A 20,644-nucleotide genomic window follows, 5' to 3' on the forward strand; every position below is an offset into this window, starting at 1 on the left:
AACAGGGCTTGTGAGAACACTGCTGTAAACCACTGCTCCAAAACCAGTACAGCCGTACCTTGGTTCTCGAACGCCTTGGTACTCGTACATTTCAGCTCCCGAATGCTGAAAACCTAAAAGTAAGTGGTTTTCCGGTTTTCAAACGTTTTTTGGAAGCCAAACGTCCAACGCAGCTTCCAATTGAGTTGCAGGAAGCTCCTGCAGCCAACTGGAAGCTGTGCCTTGGTTTTCAAATGGTTCTTTGAGACGAACGGACTCCCAGAACAGATTAAGTTTGACAACCAAGGTACCACTGTACTGAAACTGTGTGTGTCTTGGTGCCATTCTATAGGTTTCACTCCTCATTTCTCTTATTAGGCAAAGATCCTAAAGGTTTCCTTAGAGATGCCATCCCTCGCAGAGAGAGGAGGAAGCGTAGAATAACTATAGGGCTGGGGGATAAACGTCAGGTCAAGTTGCACACATGTGGAGAGGGACTGTGCTGTTTTATAAAGGACACGAGAATAAATGCCAAGATTTGGAAGCTTTTTAACCGTTTTGATGGGGGGGTGACAGCAAGGTCTCATTGGCTATAATATCTGTCACAGACATGTACCTTAAGAGTGGGAATCAGCCCTAAAGGATCATATGTGCAGAGTTTGGCATGGCTGCTAAAGTTGCTTTCCCCAAGCAACGGGCTGCTCCACTCTGCGGATAACAACGTTATACTGCGAAAAATGTGCAGGCAGGTTCGTTCTATTCCGCTTGTCCTGAAAGCAGCTCTCTTTGCCTCTCCACATCCAACAGCACAAGAGGGAATACTGAGGAACTATCCCTAAGAGAATTTCAGTTCATTTCGCCCTGCACCAGAAAGGGGAGCGAATACTCATGAGCAGAAACAGGGACACCAGAAGTTCACGCTGGCTCACACATCTAAACTCTCTGCACCTCTTCTATCAAACAGTATACAGCCTTTTCTGCCCCAAAGCTTCTTTCTTCTAAATTTTACTTGAGCAGTCAAAATGTTTGTCAAAATTCCATGGCATCACAGCTCGACCAATGCTTAGGAAGGACTTAGATATTAATACGTACCGTATTTTTTGCTCTATAAGACTCATTTTTCCCCTCCTAAAAAGTAAGGAGAAATGTGTGTGCGTCTTATGGAGCGAATGCAGGCTGCGCAGCTATCCCAGAAGCCAGAACAGCAAGAGGGATTGCTGCTTTCACTGCGCAGCCTGTTTTCCTCCTCTTGTTTTCCTCCTCCAAAAACTAGGTGCGTCTTATGGTCTGGTGCATCTTATAGAGCGAAAAATATGGTAATTGCTGGCCTGTTTAAGCTTGATTGGTTCTTTTTAAAAAACTTCCTAAACTTTTGTGTGTTTTTTTGCAAAACTATATTTTTGGGGAAAGACCAAGCCTGTGCTTTACTTTGATACTTCACTATGTACGGTATCTTTGCAGCTGCAGTAAAATACACAGACCGCCACCGGAGGAGAACGATAAATCTTTAACAGCCAGTAAGTACAATCAAACCTTGGCTCCCAAACGGCTCCATTTTGGATTGTTTCGGCTCCCAAATGCAGAAAACCCAGAAGTAAATGCTCCGGTTTTTTAGAACGTTTTTCGGAAGCCAAACGTCTAACGCAGCTTCCACTGAGTGCAGCAAGCTCCTGCAACCAATCGGAAGGTGCAATTCAGTTGTTGAACGTTTCGGAAGCCGAACGGGCTTCCGGAACAGATCACGTTCGACAACCGAGGTTTGACTGTATATGAAAAGCAGTGTTAAGCACATAGGCTACCATGGAGCAGAAAATGAGACCTATTAATCACTTTTCAGCAGTATTTTTGACACAGGCTTGCAAATCATGGTGGGCATGTCTTTCCATGGACTTCACACATTAACAAAGCTCAGAAGGCAAGCGCCCAATATGGTAAGGAAACTTCATGCAGGAAATTTAACTACGGGGGGTGGGGGGGGGGACGGAGAACAAAGCAACGATTGTGTCTGTCAACTAACTGGCAAATTATTAAAAGGGTAGCAATTCAACAAAATCCATTGTACATAAGCATGACCATGAACCTTTCAATTTCACTTTCTCATTTTCCAGGCCTAATTGCAGTTCTCCACACCAGTTTGCAAAATGCCTGTCTCTCTCTCTGTGTGTATATAGGCACACATATATATACACATATGTCCAGCATCTTAGTGTGAATTCCACTTAATAGCCACATTTCTGTATACAATTCCATGTGACACATGTTTTTTGCAAAGCTATTTGCAGATATAATGCATTTTATAGGTTCTATCTATCTATCTATCTATCTATCTATCTATCTATCTATCTATCTATCTCTATCTATCTATCTATCTATCTATCTATCTATCTATCTATCTATCTATCTATCTATCATCTATCTATCTGCACATCTTAGGCACATTTTAGCCTAGTTTATGCATTTTTTGTATACATAACTTGGCCGAAGAAGCAAAATGCAAAACTTGGATAACTGTGTTTTGTTTCTGATACCATTTTGGAAAACGCAAATTAAGTTGATTACGGGGGGGGTGGGGGACGGGGACTGATGAAACCCAACACAATCCGGAGTCTTTTCTAGATGCCTCCAGATTATTTCTGGAGCAGATCAGGATAGATACAGAACATGTGTATGCGCATGTTCGTGCATGTGCACACTCACCACTAGAAAAACAAAGTCTGTATGAGAGTGCTACATGCAGGAAGACATATGGACTGAAAGTTCTCTATCAGGAACCATGCTGCTTCCAGACCCCAGAAAAGTAACACACCAGTAACCTCAATGGCCTCCTTCACAGCTAAGCATTTAACCGGAACCCTTGAAATTTGAATCTCTCCACCAGCATGCAGAAAACTGTTTCACAGCAGTCTCCCACAACTTGGTACCTTCCAAATTTGAACTATAACTCCTATCCCACCACAGGCTATGCTGGCTGGAGCTGATGGGAGTTATAGTCCAACAACTTCTGAAGGTGACAGGCTATGGAACCCTTAATAGTTGAAATACTTTGCCTCGTTATTATGTTTAAGTAGCTTAAGGACTACTTAGGAATTCCTATGAGCACTTTTCTTCTCAAAAAGCTGTTTTTTGCTTCCCAACGATTCCTCCTCCCAGCCCACTTTAAATTTGCTTTTCTCAATCTTTTGCCACTTAAAAAATAAAAGTTATGACCAAAAAAAAGGATGCCAAGGAAAGCACACATTTATAAAGGGGAGGGGGAGGGGAAGCACATCTCAATCTCCTTTGCATAGTACCAGGAACATTGGAATTTAAATATAAGATACTGTACTTGTCCGCTTGAGTCTGCAGCCTGCTGGAAGTGCGTTGCTAGAGACGTCTCGTCCTGGAAAACTTCATTGCACTCCAGACACTTCAAGCTATGCCGGCACAGCTTTGGCGAGTCTTCATCCAGGGGCATGGCTGGAGGGACAGGCGTGCTTGCAGGAGCCGAGATGACCGCTCCGGTGATGTTGGACTGTATCTTGGCAACAGTATGGGCGCCCATCCCGATGGAACTCTGAAGGACGGACGAGGCGACGGAACTATTGCTCGTCGGAGAAGCTATCATCTGATCCGCCGGGACGGGTTTCAGAATCAAGTGGGAGCACTGCATCACCACCCCTTTCTCCTTATGCCCGCGGGCGTGGGAAAGGAGGCTGCACTTGTTGTAGAAAACAAGGTTCTTTGTGCAGTGGTTGCAGGTGACCTCGATCCGCACGCTCCTCCGGTCGTAATGCTGCGTCAGGCTCCTTTCCAGGGCGAAGGAGTCTCCGCACTCCAAACACTTGTAGCCACGCGGGGGCAAAGCGATGCCCGCGTTGGCAGGGGGGCTTAGGTTTGGGATGTAAACAGGGACAGGGTTAACACTGCTGAGCACCTTGTTGAAAGCCTCGACCACGGAGCTCTGCAAAGACGACACCACCTGGACCCGGGACACTTTCTTCGAAGGCTGTGAAGCCGCCGCAGAGATTATTGCCTGCTTGATCTGCTGCTGGGGTTTGGTGAGCACCTGGCGGAGTTCGGAGGTGGCCTGAGCGCTTTGAGGCAGTAGGTTAAGGTTGGCAAGATGGACTGTCTTTGGCACGAGTTTGGCGCTGGCAAGGCTGGACGCTGGCACCACCACAGTCTGCTGCTGTATGGCGTTGGCAGCTTTGATAATGGCACTGCTGGCACTCTGCACCGAAGCAGCAGATATCACGGTGGCTTTCACCGTTGTGTTGTTCGCGAGCTTCAGGTTGATAACTTGGGATCCTGCTGTCTTAACAGCCGACACCGGAAGGAAAGCAGTAGCCACGGGTTTAATGGTGACCTGCTTCGGGGCGAGTTCTGCGGACGCAACGGCGTTGGTGACGACCGTCGACTGAAGGGGTGCCCGAGGGGGAGAAGAAAGGACTGCGGCGGAAGTCGGGGAAGAGAGCAGCGAAGTCATGGATGCCACCATGGAAGCCGTTTGTTCTGCTTTGCGGCTGCCATCCAAATCAACTTCCGGCAACACTCTCGTAACCGTCCTCTTGATTTCACCAGACGACGTCTTGATGGTTTTGATGCGGACTTTCGGGATTGCTGGTGTCGAGCCTGCGGGCGACGGCGGAGACCCTTTGCTGCTGTTTTCGCTCGATACGCTCCGGGGACTGTCAGGCTGCTTAACGGAGGGTTTCTTAGCACAGTCAATGAGACTCTGAGGTTCAGGTGATTTGTCAATGGCCCTAGGGCTTTCATTCATATCTTTTGGCAAGGGAGACGGCTCTCTTGAAGTAGACTGTGGGTCTTTCACAGGGTCTGTTGCTGCTTTTTTAGCACTAAGTGCCGCGATGGCAGCAATACATGAGGAGAGTTTTGCTGATGACTTTGCTTTCGACTGTGAAACACTGGTGAGGTTTGCTTCCGCTTTCTCGGCGCCTATTTTCCCATCAAGTACCCGGTTTTCATGTACCTTTTCGGGATTTTCTTTGTGTAGCTTATCATCTGTTTTTCTCGCTTTAAAGGGTTCGTACATACCCAAAGGCGTAGAGTTTGTTTCTGAGTCTCTTTTAACAAGTTTATTTTTATCGGCATTACCGGAACCTGCAACTCCAGGTTTCATCAGGTTTTCCCCTCCAAGTACCTTTAATTTCTCATAATCCTGCTGGGAGACGGACCCCGTCAGTACGTTCGCTCTGAAGCTCCCACGCATCTCTTCCTTATCAGGGGGGTCATCCACCTCAATTTTTTCATCGTCGTCGAATTCTTCAGCACTTGAGATAGGGCTAAATTGGTTGAAGGTAGACTCTTTCAGTGTTGTCTCAGAAACAGAGCCCTCGTCTTTGTGAGATTTGCAGTCTTCCTTATTGTAACCATCTAGAGTCGAAACAGTTAAAAACCCGTTATGCAAGCCATTGCCTGTAGAGGGGTGACCCTCCTTCTCCGCTCCTTCAGAGGAATCAATCGTCCGCACGTTTTTCACAATGACGCTGACGCCAACATCGGACGACGACGGTGCGTGAGAATCGTCATCAGCATGCACATTCTGCTTGATGTGGCTTTCGTGGTCATCGTGTCCTGACTCAATAGCAGCTTTAGGGTCAACCATATCTGGGATGTCAAATGCCGCAAGGAGGTCGTCAAAGTCCGGGGTCTTCATATCTCCCATGGTCACGCTAATGGCTTAGAAGCAAATCTACAAAATGAATAGAAATGTTTCCTATCAGTACTGTGATTTTTAACATGCAAAAAATACCCACACTGGTGGAAAATGAAGCCCACTCAAGAAACTTACACAAACTTTCTGAAGGATTTCTAATTACTTTGAGGACTTGCAAGTAAGGAAACACTTTTGCTTTTTAAGCAAATTGCAAGGGAAACCTTTCTTCTCAAGGACTGCCTCTTTCCATATGGACCTACCCAGACCCTGAGATCATCTTCTGAGGCCCTCCTTCATGTGCCGCCTCCTTGAGAGGTCCGATGGGTGGCAACACAAGAACAGGGCCTTCTCTGCAGTGGCTCCGTCTGTGGAATGCTCTCCTCAGGGAAGTCCGCCTGGCGCCTTCATTACACACCTTTAGGCGCCAGGCAAAAACGTTCCTTTTTAATCAGGCCTTTGGTTGACCTGATCAACATCCCATACCCTTTTAAAATGTGGCTCTTTTGGGGGGCGGTATTATTGGGTTATTGCTTTTATTTTTATTTTATATACTGTGATATTTTTATGTGAACTGCCCTGAGACCTCCGGGTATAGGGTGGTATATAAATTCAATAACAGGGATAAGAGGTGAGCAAAGTATGTCAGTGCTAGTTATTTACTAAAACTCCAGGGCATTTCATCCACAAAAGATCAGTATCTCAGTTATCATAGCAGTACTGGATGAAGCTTTTAATGTTTGATGTATTATAGTATTTTAATATTCTTTTGGAAGCCGCCCAGCGTGGCTGGGGAAGCCCAGCCAGATGGGTGGGGTATAAATAATAAATTATCATTATTATTATTATAGCATGGAAGAGAACAGGCACAGAGCGTCAAGAAAATGTTATGGAGTTCCATCAAAACATTCCATTCACATTTTCCACCGAGTTTATAACATATATGGCATCATTAAAGTTCTAGTGGAACATGAAGAGCCTGTCTTCTTTATGCTAAAAAAAGCTTTATCTGCCCAGCACCATACACACTAATTTAATGCTGCCTCTTTGCTATGAAGATTCAATATTTTAGGTGTGTTGACAGTTTTATACAATCTTACTTAGGTTTGTGAAATTATTATTCATTCTACATTTTGTTAATTTCATTACAGATACGAAGCACCCTTTTGTTTAGTTCTAGCTTTGTGATGGTCTGGTGATGAGACACAAATAAACAATTCTGAATCTGGTAATATGTGGGAACCAGTTTAATATCCAGGTAATATAAAGTTAGAATGTTGTAGATTGGGGGGGGGATTTGCTATTTACTGGGGAAACTGCTTCTCTCCCCCTCCCCACTCACTTTGCCGGTGGATAGTCTCAAAGCAGAGACCCTCCCCAGGGCTAGTGGGGGGAGTGAATTTTAACAGAGGGGACACATCTGCAGGTCTACAGATAAATGGCAACTCGTGCAAGAGAAAAATTCAATAGGAAAACTCTTGATCAGGGGGAAAAAACAAAGAATGACGGGCAACACTTAATATAAAAAAAATGCATTAGATTTTCAGTTCTGAACACAGAAGGAAACATGACTGAATAGACATACGTCTTCAAGAACAGCCAGGAATTCTTTCAGAGAGGGTCATGCTTTTTGCCTACAAGAAAAAAGGGTGGAAATGGTTTCACAGAATTACCAAATCTTCCCCTTGCTGCTCCTTCGTGATGGATAGCCACAAAAATATAGTAGGATATAATAAAAATATAGTAGGAAATAAAAACATGATAGCCTACAGGGTGGAAATTCCAAGGAAAGTCTTCCATGTACCTCCAAAACTGTGTTTCAGAACCAGCAGCCCAAGTCGCCAGTGGCTTCATTCACACGTAATGCTGGCCATAAACGATGGTTATGCAAGATGGTTAAGCACCTTGCCCTTTGCTTCTTTCTTATAAAGGGGAAACAAACCACAGTGCTATGTGCAAACCAGTGTTTGTAGTTTGCTCTTCTCAAGGCAAACCATAATTGGAAACGAAGGTCTGTTCTTGGCTTCCCTTCTAGGAAGGGAGGAGCAAAGCAAGGACTGCTCAAGCTGCATCATAGCCGTCAACGTTTCCCTTTTTTAAAAGGGAAATTCCCTTATTCCGAATAGGATTCCTCGCAAGAAAAGGGAAAAGTTGACAGCTATGAGCTGCATGCACCAACACCGAGCTTGTGAACAGGCTAGTTTCCTGTTCATGGATAGCAGCATGACTGAAAGCAGTCAATGAAAAGCAAGAATTACAGAGTGGGCATGTTAACTGCCATTTGCTCTCCAAATCTTGGACCTCTAGGGCAGGGATGTCCAACCAGTAGATTGTGATCTACCGGGAGATCCCCAGCTGATCCTGGTAGATCACGGGGTCCTTATTGTGTACAAAAAGTTATTGGGGGTGGAGCTAAAAAAACTGTGCTGTGCAATCCTCCCCAAAAAAGGTCAACAACTCTGAGCAATCCACCCACTCCATGCACGCTCCTCCTCCCTCCAATGACAATGGGTAGATCACTGCCAGTTTTTTTTATATTGGGAGTAGATCACAGTCTCTTGGGAGTTGGATATGCCTGCTCTAGGGTATGTCACTGTGACTGACAGATAGGCAACTCTGCTCACCTTTCAAGCTTGGCCCATGAGGGGTGGGAGAGAAAACTATCTCCCCATACCTGACCTATAGTATCTGTCATCCCACGTCTGTGCCTTGGACCTTCACACAAGAGACAGCAGAGTCCTACTTTTCCATATTCAGCAGGTGCTGGCAGCTAACCATCCATTTGGCTATTCAAGGCTGAATTTAATCCTAGTGATACAGATCCCAGTTGAATCGATCTTCCTATTGACCCCAGGGAGTGCCAGGGTGCAAAGAGTGTTAAGAACTCTCTTACGGATGCCCAGGTACATCATATTTGTACTACTGTGCTAATATGCCCACAATAGCCCCAAAATATACACGAGAAATCAAGAGGATTTAATAAGAGAGATGAAAAAAGGACAGAAACCAAAACCCAACAGGAAGTCATCGCTGGAGGCAATTCAACAACTCTAGAAATGCGGAGGCACAGAATGTAATTCTAATTCCAGTTTTGGCCTACAATGTTAATTTCACAGCACCTCTGTATCGACCTAATGCAGTGATCCAATACCGAACTGAAAACCGACTGAGAGTGCACTAAAGTCACTTTTGATACAGTTGAAGCATCACAAGGAGGCTAGTATAAAGCAAAACAAAACAAAAAACCCAGCTATGAAATCTCTTTATATCTATCATAAGTATGCTGAATACCAAAGGCATTCAGATTGCCTGAAGTCATAATTCACATGGCAAAATAAAATGCTGGGATCACTAGCATTCACATACCAATGACTCAAAAGCCCTGTTAACAGCAAACAAGTCACTTTTTATCCACTTATTATCCCTATATCCAATTTCTAAATCTCTCCAATACAAACCTCCCCAAACCAAGGCACTTTCTTCCAAAAGTTCATGGGTTCTTATTTATTGCCTTTAAATTAGGCAAACTGCTGAGACCAGTCACTAATCTTGAAATACTGAAAAGACTTCGCTCAGTTGAGTTGCTGCAAATGGATATGCATCTTATCTTCTTCAGAGATTATTGCAAAAGCTAGATTATCATAATTACATTTGCTGAAGCACGAACTCAGTATAAGATGCACAAAATATATATTTTTCTTTTTTTAAAAAAAATTCCTCTATGAAATAATATCCTTTTAAGCAGCCACAAGCTAGCCATTCCTGGAGGGGTTTTTTATTATTATTATTTTAAAACAACAATCCCAAATTCAAATTCTATTAAAAGTGTTGCTCTACAGATTCCAAGATAATTCAAGGATGAAAGCCCCGAAGAGTTAGCTAAATAATTAAAGCATGGGACTAGGCAAATGCCAAAAAGCACATGGAGTTGGAACGCTGTACACGGTATGGAGCTTTTTAAAAATCACACCCTTTGGCTGGAAGTAAGCAACATTTCAATTGTCCCTAGTTGTGGGCAGTCCTAGATTTCTCCAAGGAAAGAGATTTAAAAACTCAGGAACACAGGGTTCAGGGAATTCTGCCTTCTGGGCCCACTGACAACTGTAGCATCCAAAAAGAACACACAATACAGTACAGTGGATGCTCAGGTTGCGAACATGATCTGTGCGGGATGCATGTTCACAACCCACAGTGTTCGCAACCCACATCTTCGCACGTTGCGATTCGGCGCTTCTGAACATAGCGAGATTTAATGCTTCTGCGCATGTGTGACTGCTGAAACCCGGAAGTAACCCGTTCCGGTATTTCTGGGTTGCAGTGGTCCGCAACCCGAAAAAACGCAACCCGAAGTGGCTGTATGAGTGTATATAGGAACCTAGGAAGCTGTCATAGTGGGGTAGGAGGAACTGAAAATAATGTCAATATATTTCACTCGATTCTGACTAAACTTACCCTCCTAGAACATGATATACATTAGGAGGCTTAGTTTGGTCAGAATTGAGTAAACATTTCCAGATACATTACTTCTGGTAAAAGAGCCAGCATAGCCACTAGAGGGCCATGAAAAATTTGTGTCCCAGGCTTCTTAGACTCCTCTACCCATGTACTATCTGAAACCAAAGGGGCGCACTGGTTGCCAGATGTGATTTTTTTTTTTTTGAAGCTCTTCTACCCCACAAGCAGGTGTATAATCTATAATTAAAATACACAATAAAACAATTCCACCAAAAAGTTCAAAGCGTCCATGATTAAAACTTCATCAAGACTTTTAAGCCGAGATCTTTCCCAGGACTGCATCTGTACTGGAATTATCTTTAAGATGTTTGTTGTTAGTGTTTTGTCACTGGGTTCCTTTAGGAAGAAGGGCAAGACATAAATTTAATAAATAAAATTGCAATGGGGAGAAAAAAATCACAATGAAAGAAGCCGGTTAAACAGCATTTAGAATAGTTAAAAGAGGAATTAACAGAATTCCAGGTCAGGAAGTTCCAAGTTCAGGGGAAAGCTGCATGTATCAGGAAAACACATCCTTTGTGATTCCACCCCTCCTGGCCATCTTGAATCTGATTCCTTGGTGAATCACTGAAAACAATAAAGCTCACTAACTCAGCCAGGATTTATTCAGCTCACTTCCTGACAAGTCATGGGAGCTGTGTAAATCAGCCCATATAGTTTTGGGGGAGGCGGCAGGGGGCAAGGAAGGGGGAAATGGATTTTATCGAACACTCATTCCTCTTCACCACCTTACAGAAGTACCATTGCTCTCCTCCAAAACCACAAGCCAGCCAGAGCTGATTTCACACAAATGCATATTTTATGAAAACGATAAAAGCGAGCATTTAACTAGCATTTCCCTCCTTTTCTCTTCAGTCTCTATTTGCCCGTCTCTGCAGCCAGTAATAGGTTTGCTAATGGGTTGTGACTACAGAACACACCTACCTGTGGTGTTAAACGAGGAGGAGGAAGAGCAAGGATCTTAAATTGCACCTAGATCGGAGTCGGGTCAAAGCCAGCCTTCTCCCAACTTTACGCCTACAGACGCTTCGGATTACAACACCCATCCGTTGGCTGCCAGCACAGCTGGGAGTTGCAGTCAAAGACATGCGGAGGGCAGGTCAAGGCCAAGTGGGAATCTTCTGGCATGCAAGGAATGGGAGAAGGAAGCCATTCGCTCTCATTTCTGGAGTCAACATGCCTGCATCAGCTGCCTCCCCTGACCCATGAACATCAGAACAAAGGTGAATCTATCAGTGCCAACAGCAAAAATGCATTACTTATGGGGTGGTCCGAGAGTTCCCTTTTTCTTTTTTAAAAGAAGAACCATTTACAATGCATATATACCATCTCTGTTAAAATGATCCAGGAAGCGATGGGAGCATTCAGATGGAGGGGTTTGAGTAGGGATTTTCAACAGCACTACAGAGTAAGGTGACAAACAGTCCCAGCACAGGGCCAAGCATTCCTCAGCCTATGCTGCCATTTACCGTATTTTTCGCCCCATAGGACGCACCGGCCCATAGGACGCATCAAGTTTTTTTGGGGGGAAATAAAGAAAAAAAAATTATTTCCCCCCCAGGCGCTTGTGGGGCAGGCAGCGGGGAGAAGCGCTCTTCTCCCCGCCGTCAGCCTCCAAACCACTTCGGGTGACAGCGGGATGGCGGCGTTCCGCCTCCCTCTGTCCCCCGACCTTGTGGGGCTGGCGCTGGGGCTCTCCTGAAGCCTGGAGAGCGAGAGGGGTCGGTGCGCACCAACCCCTCTCACTCTCCAGGCTTCAGTGAAAGCCTGCATTCGCCCCATAGGACGCACCCACATTTCCCCTTCATTTTTGGAGGGGAAAAAGTGCATCCTATAGGGTGAAAAATACGGTACATTCAAGAGAGAGAAAATGCATGTTTACCGCGTCCATAAAATAAATGCCACATGCTGCTTAGCCCTCAACCTTGCGTCTCCTTTTCTGGTTTGTGTATGATGCAACTGTAGCCTCTGCACAATGCTTCAACTCCGCAGGCATTTAAGATTCTGGCTTCTTGACAAATCACACTTGGCAGATTCTGGGGACACCACCGTCCAATCCTATAGAGAGACCATCTACCTAGGAATCCGGATTTTCTTGTGTTCGTTGCCAATCGCCCAATGCTGACAGCCTGGCTAATTCATTTGGGAAACTGCGGTGTTTGCACTGCACTGTGTAGTTTGATGGATTCAAGTCCAATAGCTTCGTGACAAAACACAGCTTGGAAAAGAGGGCTGCCTCTTTAACCCAATTCTTTTTGGCTTCTTCTCAACGCCCCTTGACTATGCCTTTCGCCCTTGAGGATGATCAAATCGCAAACTTGTGCACAGAGAAAGAATAGGAGCAAAGTCTGTTGCAAACCTTCTTGGACCAGCTCCACCTTCTCCCTCAGGAACAGAGTTACGAAAGCCAGCTGTGAGGCAGAGCTTTATATACACAACTGCTTATGATCACCCTCGACAGATTGCAACCAGACATTTCACTTGGCCTGTGTCTACATCATTTCCTGCCTCCCCTGAAATTCCAGGATGCAACGTGGTTAACCCTTGTCCTAATCTCCTGCTGGCCTTGCAGACTCTGCTTCAAAGGATGAAGTTGTCTTTATTCCCAATGAGACAGTGTAAAGAGGGACAGTGGATCGGGGCAGAGGCTACCTTGCAGTAGTGCCTCTTGGATACGACTATCATTCCTGGGTTTGCAGACCCCGACACAAGGGCAGTAGTGGGAAGAAACAGAGGGTGGGACATTTGATGGGAAGAGGGGCTCTGCTCATTGTGCCTCAACTTCAGCCACTTTGGAAAGGGGAGCAGGGATGCCCACTCCTCTCCCCAACAGAGAAGAACGTCTCAGTGGAGGCTAAGCCTGTAGGCAACCCAGAGAGAAGGCAACTCAGGAAGCATCATCAACTGATTAGAAGCCCAAACAAAAGGGTGTAGCATTGCTGACTAGAACCAGGTGCCATTTCTGCAATCAGGACTCACTTCTGAAGCACACACTTTGCAACCCTGACATTCTTGCAAACTGAGCGAGTCTCTTGAGTGAGCACGCCATGCCTGGTCTTTAAAAGCTTGGCGAGCAAGTCATGGAAGCTGTTGAGACATCTTCGTTGCTTCCGTCCAGTTCTGAATATCTTGTGTGATTCCTGAATCATGACTCCCAAACTCTGTGTCTGTGCCAAACCTGGACCATTATTTGCCTGAACAAATATCTATTTCTTACTTGCATGTAACAGCTGCTCTCTGCATGTGTTGGGCATGAAGCAAGACACTTAGCTCTGGAACTACGGTAGATCCAAAAGTCAAGATGCTCCAGGGACCCCTGGGAAACTCTTGCATCAGAACATGGACCGAATGATGATGCCTATCACTAGGCCCTCAATGGACCTTGGCTTAGTAAGCATCTCCAGATCCTAAAGTATAGGTGGCCTAGTAGTCAATTCCCTCCACAAATTATTGGTCTCCACAACCCATCAACTAAAAGCCAGCACAGCCAACGGTCAGGGATGATGGGATGGGTGTTGTAGTCCACTAACTTCTGAAAGACGTGGGCCTTTTTAAAGACGCTGCAGGAATTCAGGAAAAGGGAGGAGTTACAAGGGTTTAACACTATTATATAGTTATTTATACCCCGCCTTCTTCCTTGACAGGACCCAAGGCAACATTGCCTATGCCTGATGCATGTCTTCAACATGCCTTGCAGTCTCGGAGTCTGTGAGTCACATCCTCAGTCACAGCAACACCGTCATTATATAAAACTGACTGCAGCTTAAATCTTAACCAGTGATGCATTATCATCAAGCCTACTCAGACATATAATTAAGTTATCTACATCTGGCTGAAAATATGTGTGTTTCATTGATAATTTTATTATGTGCAACACTCAAGAAAGTTTTCTGATTAAGGGGTCTACAGTTTCCCTCCCCCCTAAATAAATGCATACAGGGGCAGCCAAGTTCTGGTCAATAAGTTGCATGAGTCTCTCAAATAATTCAGATACTGAGCGAAATGAACAGGAAAATAATTAAGCCGGGGGAGGGGGAGGTAGCTTTATGCATGCTCCAAATGCGCAAATGCATGGTCACATGCACACCATCCATTTAAAGCATGCTGCTTCTCCCCAAAGAATCATGGGAACTGTAGCTTACCCCTCCCAGAGTTATGGTTTACAGCACCCTTAGCTAACTATAGTTCCCAGAATTCCTTGGGGGAAAGCCATGTAATTTAAATGTATGCTACGGATGTGTTCCAACAGAGCAATGGTCCTCAAAGGGTGTGGCAGGAGAGGATGGCAAGTGTGGCAGGAAGATTCAAGGGCAATCAAAGAAACATTTAAACATTTCAATGCAGCATGGATATAAAACTAGAACCAGCATCCGCGACTCTCTTCCAGAGCACTGGCTATTCTATGAAAGTTCCCCACAACACAGGAATTTTCAACTCCCGACAAATATGGAAGATCAGAAAAGAGAAAGGCCCATTTGTGTTGATGAGGAGATGACAGTTTGTCTCAAATTAGACCTAATATAAATGAGATTGCCCGGCAAAAGCGAGCTCATACCTCTCACTGAGTTTATGGATCCTTAAAGTCCAGGTGCAAGAGGCTCATTTATAATTATTTTGGGGCATGATTCTGCGTTGTTTCATACTTTCTGGCTGTCCCGCGATCATACTATAAAGTAGCTGTGTGCTGGGTTATGAATCAAGTTGATGATTGTTTTCCTTTTCCAACGTTATTTCTTATCAATATAAAAATTCGGTGTGGTGTGAGCAAATTTTTATTCTGAAAGTGCAGCCCAGAGGAAACAAGTTTGAGAAGCACTGCAATAAAGAGACTTTACATTCATTCCTTTTCCCCATCATCTGTCAAAGCCAGTAAGAGGAGACGACTGCAGGGGCACTTTGAGCATCTCAAGCCAAGCTACCAAGCAGGGAGGGCTATGTCTTGGGAGAGACGGAATGGAGGACAGAGAACTGAGGTTTGTGCTGAAGAGAGCTAGAAGAAAACTTTCTCAGGGATGCAATGATGGTCAGTAGCTTAGATTCCGTCAGGCTGTATGGTAACTAGAGGGAAAGAGGAAAACAAGGGCCTCTCCATCAGCTCTGCTGAGACAGTAGCAACTTTGGGCTCCTCTTCCTGTTTCGATTCCTGTTAAAGTAAGTTTGTAGACAATATATAGTGCCTGGGTTAGCTTGTTTCCTCTGATTTCCTTTCCTCTGGTGTCTTTGTAATCTTGGGGGGAGAGAGGGACTACCTTATTACTGTCCTGCAGGTTGCACTGGGGTGCTATGGGTCTCTCTCAACTTCAAATAAATGACTTTAAAACAGGGGGTGGGAACTGAAGGAGGTCTATCAACATTTGAGCAACGGTGGCTCAATGGAACTTCCATGTTCAGATGCAGAATACTTAAGAACATTAGATACACTAGTGCAGGGTTTCCCAAACTTGGGTCGCCAGCTGTTTTTGGACTACAACTCCCATCTTCCCTAGCTAGCAGGACCAGTGGTCAGGGATGATGGGAACTGGCAGACCATGCTGGAAACACAATGCTGAATGAGATGGACCTTTGGTCTGATCCAATTAGGAAAAATTGTAATAATCACATACAAAAGAAACAGTATACAAAAAGTGAATAAGGAGGCCATTTACAGGATAAAGCAAGTCTTTTTATTTTTATGGTATGCTTTCTTTGTGTACGTGGATAGGAGTTTAATTTTGATAATTAAATTGTCAATGGTGGTGGGTTTGTTTGTTTGTATGTATGAGTTGTTGTGGACTATGTTGTAAATAAAGTAAAAAAAAATTTTTTTTTAAAGGATCTTCTTACGATTAAGTAGCAGGGCTGAGGAAACTCTGGCCCTCCGGATGACAAAAGACGCCTTGAGCCCCATCCAGGATGGCCAATGAAAGGGATGGGATGATGGGAGTTGTAGCCCAGCCAAAAAGAAAAGATATATATCAAAGCTTATGATAAAGTCCTCACCAAAGACACCTGAGTATGCTTAGTAGCCGTGGAATAAACAGAAAGGTCCAGTGTGCCATAACTGCGAAAAGGTGAAGCGTGTTGCTAATAACACCAAAGTCACAGGTTTGATCCCCGTATGGGACAGCTGCATATTCCTGAATTGCAGCGGGTTGGACTACATGATCCTCAGGGTCCCTTCCAACTCTGGGATTTTATGATCCATGTGAAGAATTGTGAGAACAGAGATGGAGAATGCAGTTGTCAATATAAAAAATTAATAAATAATAATACTCTTGCGGGGGGGTATTGTTTTTGTTTGTCGTTAAAAAGTATGTATTTTTGTGTTTTTATATTGCAAACCATTCTGTGATCTCTAGATGAATGATGGTATGGATGATGATGATGATGATGATATGGCGAGCCTGCACTTGGAATGCTGTGTACAGGTCTGAGCAAACAATATTGCAGAGCTGGGAAGCGGGTGGCGCTGTGGTCTAAACCACTGAGCCTCTTGGACTTGCTGATCAGAAGGCTGCTGGTTCAAATCCCCACAACAGGGTGAGCTCCTGTTGCTCTGTCCCAGCTCCTGCCAACCTAGCAGTTTGAAAGCATGCCAAAAAGTGCAAGTAGATAAATAGGTACCGCTCCAGCGGGAAGGTAAATGGTGTTTCTGTGTGCTGCTCTGGTTTTGGTGTTCCGTTGCGCCAGAAGCGGCTTAGTCATGCTGGCCACATGACCTGGAAAAACTGTCTGTGGACAAACGCCGGCTCCCTCGGCCTGTAAAGCGAGATGAGCACCACAACCCCGGAGTCGTCTGCAACTGGACTTAACTGTCAGGGGTCCTTTACCTTTAACTTTTTAGAAAAAGTTCAGAAAAGGACAAATCCCTTGTGAGGAAGGGTTAGAAGATTTGGGGCCTTTTAGCTTAGAAAAAAAGGCAAGGGGAACACATTAGAGGTGTACGAGATTTACACATGGTAAGTGGAATCTGGATAGAGACACTTTTCTTCCTTTGCTGCAATGCTAGAACCTGTGGTCAACCAATGAAGTTGAACACTGGAAGATTTGGGACAGAAAAAATGAAGTCCTTCTGCGCACAGTACAACTAATCCAGAATGCGGCAGCCAGACTGGTGACTGGGAGCGGCTGCCGAGACCACATAACACCGGTCTTGAAAGACCTACATTGGCTCCCAGTACGTTTCCAAGCACAATTCAAAGTGTTGCTGCTGACCTTTAAAGCCCTAAACGGCCTCGGTCCAGTATACCTGAAGGAGCGTCTCCACCCCCATCATTCTGCCCGGACGCTGAGGTCCAGCGCCGAGGGCCTTCTGGCGGTTCCCTCCCTGCGAGAAGTGGAGGTTACAGGGAACCAGGCAGAGGGCCTTCTCAGTAGTGGCACCCGCCCTGTGGAATGCCCTCCCAGCAGATGTCAAAGAAATAAACAACTATTCGACATTTAGAAGATATCTGAAAGCAGCCCTATTTAGGGAAGTTTTAAATGACTGGTGTTTTAATGTATTTTTAATCTCTGTTGGAAGCCGCCCAGAGTGGCTGGGGAAACCTAGCCAGATTGGCTAATATTAATATTAATAATAATAATTGTGTGGAAGTATGGAAATGCTGCCCTAAGAAGCAGTGGTGGCCACCAACTCTGATGGCTTTAAAAGACTGGACAAATTTGTGGCAGATAAAGCTATCAGTGGCCAGTGGCCATGATTACTATGTTCCACCTCCATGTTGGAGGCAGTAGGACTCTGAATACCATGTGCTTGGGACCTCGGGTGGAGAGAGCCTTGTTGGACTAAATCTCTGCTCATGGGCATCCAGGTGAGGAGGAGGAGGAGGAGGAGGAGGAGGAGGAGGAGGAGGAGGAGGAGGAGAAGAAGAAGAAGAAGAAGAAGAAGAAGAAGAAGAAGAAGAAGAAGAAGAAGAAGAAGAATAGTTTGGACTTGATATCCCGCCTTTCACTCCCCTTAAGGAGTCTCAAAGCGATTAACAATCTCCTTTCCCTTCCGCCCCACAACAAACACTCTGTGAGGTGAGTGGGGCTGAGAGACTTCAGAGAAGTGTGACTAGCCCAAGGTCACCCAGCAGCTGCATGTGGAGGACCGGGGAAGCGAACCCGGTTCACCAGATTACGAGTCCACTGCTCTTAACAACTACACCACGCTGGCTCTCAGAGCACTGATTTAGATGGGCCTTTGGCCAAACCCAGCAGGTCTCTTTCAATGTTCTTAGCATCTGGAACCTTCTACTATAGAGGAACAACATAACATAATATGTAGGGGGAAATACACAGTGGGGCTTGACCTCCAAGGCTTGTGAGGCTGTGACACTGCAATGCATGCTCCCAACTCCTAGGCACCCATTTCTGGGGTTTCAGTGGTGGTTTTTAGATGCTTGCATATAAAGAGCTAAAGAAATCTTTCAGTTTCCTGGATGCCAACATCAAAGGTTCCCTGCTTTCAGGCAACGAGAGTGTCAGGAGTATTCTAGAACCTTGTTGGAATTGAACGTTGTGCTGTTACAAACATTCTATGCCTGCAAATGAAAAGATTTGCTCCCCCCCCCCCCGCTACGTACTGTTCTGGGGGTTCTCTTACCACTGCCCAAGCCAATTTGGGTGGGGGAAGGCTCCTGAACAAGAAGAAGACTTTATGCAGGGCTTCCGCTGAGGTTCATGCTACTTGGGTCTAGGATTCTTAAACTTCAGAAAATTTTGCCTCTCTTTAGCTTCAGTTGTGATTATAGAAGCATCAAGAGAAACAAACGGACAAGAAGTCACTCTGCACATCAGCAAAGCGGGTTATCTAAGGAAATGCAAAATAAAACTGAAAAAAAGATGGAGGAGGAAAAGCCATAATACGTTCAAACCGAAGAGGGTTCAACGCCGAAGTGCTGCACTGCTTTTGATCACTTCTCAGCTTCACCAGCCCTATTTGGGATATTTCCTTGAACCAATAACCTGGTGCAAACTGCTTCACACATTCAGGTTGTCAATTCTGATGTACATGCTGTGTGCAGATACCTTCAAAAGAATCAAAACATGTGCATCAACCCTCTAGCAGAAATTGCCAATGCATGTTACCAGTTTAAATGAAATAAGAATTTATTTAGAAATATTTCCCAACTGCCCTTCAGACAAGGATACCAAGGTGATGTACAATGTACATAAAAAAACAAGGTACAAATGCAACACAACATCACACCGGGTAATTAACACAGTGGCCTACACATGCTGTTGGACGACAACTCCCATCAGCCACAGCCAGGATGGCCCATGGAAAGGGATGGTGAGAGTTGTAGTCAAGTATCATCTGGAGGGCACCACTTTGACTACCCCTGGCGAACAACAAGGATAGGGAACCCATGACCCTCCTGATGTTAAACATCAGGAAGAACTTTCTGATGGATGGTAAGAGCTGTTCGATAGTAGAATGGGCTCCCTCAAAAGGTGGTAAGACTTTCATTCATTGAAGGTTTTTAAGCAGAGGTTGAACAGCCGTCTGTCATGGATGCTTTAGCTGAGATTCCTGCTCTGCAGGGAGTTGGATTAGACAACTCTCAGGGTCTCTTCCAACTCCACAATTCTATGCTGTTGGATTATAAACTCCCATCATTCCTCATCACTAGCAATAGTGGGCGAGGCTGCTGGGAGTTGGAGTCCAGCAACATCTGCAACTCTTCCAGTGGTGTTGAACTACAACATCAGGCCTACTATGCTGGATCAGAGATGACGGATGTTGCAGTCCAAGCAACCTCCGGAGGGACACAGGTCCCCCATCCCTGGCGTGAATATCAGATTGATGGAGCGCTCCAAGGATAATTTACTTCTGCCATTTATTAATATCCTGGACCATGTTAAGGGCTTCTAAAACTCAGGCGCCTTCCTGAAAGTCAGGAGAACATCAGGAACCATCTCCTAGGCAGAGTAGGGTTCCTACTGGAATGGAAATTGGGAAAACTCTCACACATGTGTCAAAGTAGTTGGTCACACCCATGGGATTATTTGGATCCAGGAATAGTATTCTATTTACACTGGGGTTGGGGGGGGGTTGGGGGGAGGGGGGTATTTCCTCTGCTGCAGCAGTGGTGAACGGATAGCACTGGCAATTCATTGTTCAAGACACCCACACGTAATCCCAGTGAACTAGGAAGAAGTAGGCCCTGGAAATGTTTGTGTCAACGTTTTCACACTTGCACAGACAAATCAATATCCTATGTGTACCTAGGGTAACACTTCCAGTGAAGACAAAGCAAATTGCTTTATTTCCGAGAAGACCTAAAAGCCATGAACTGATTCAGAATCAGCTACGAAGCAGATTCCAGCTCCTCCTAAGAAGACCAGCTCTCAAAAAATAATAATCTGCATTTTCAGCTTAAAAGGATGGCCTACATGTGCAGAGGGTGGGAGGGTGGGTGGCACAACACACACACACACACAAACCCCAATCCTCAAAAATCTCTCAGAGAACAGAATGTTTGAATACATTATAGAGAAACATCCAAAGAATCATAAACAATTATCTGTTCG

The 20,644-nt window shown here is 45.0% G+C and overlaps 1 protein-coding gene across 11 annotated transcripts in view; it reads right to left on the minus strand.

The window, feature by feature from the left end:
- The window catches only part of ZNF532 (zinc finger protein 532), a 54,521-nt gene that overhangs the window by 27,508 nt on the left and 6,369 nt on the right, over positions 1–20,644 (minus strand). For 9 of the 11 annotated variants that reach the window (XM_083465715.1, XM_083465716.1, XM_083465717.1 and 6 more), the window contains one exon: positions 3,305–5,671. In XM_083465715.1, coding sequence (XP_083321841.1) covers positions 3,305–5,644 — 2,340 coding nt within the window. In that variant the 5' untranslated portion in view covers positions 5,645–5,671. Of the gene's footprint in view, positions 1–3,304; positions 5,672–11,071; positions 11,224–15,970; positions 15,992–20,644 lie in introns of those variants that run through there. The other 2 variants (XM_083465725.1, XM_083465723.1) reach the window with 2 other exon arrangements.

The sequence above is a fragment of the Podarcis liolepis genome (genome assembly GCF_965112155.1).
Source record: "Podarcis liolepis genome assembly, chromosome: 11".
In the NCBI taxonomy this organism is placed as follows: domain Eukaryota; kingdom Metazoa; phylum Chordata; class Lepidosauria; order Squamata; family Lacertidae; genus Podarcis; species Podarcis liolepis.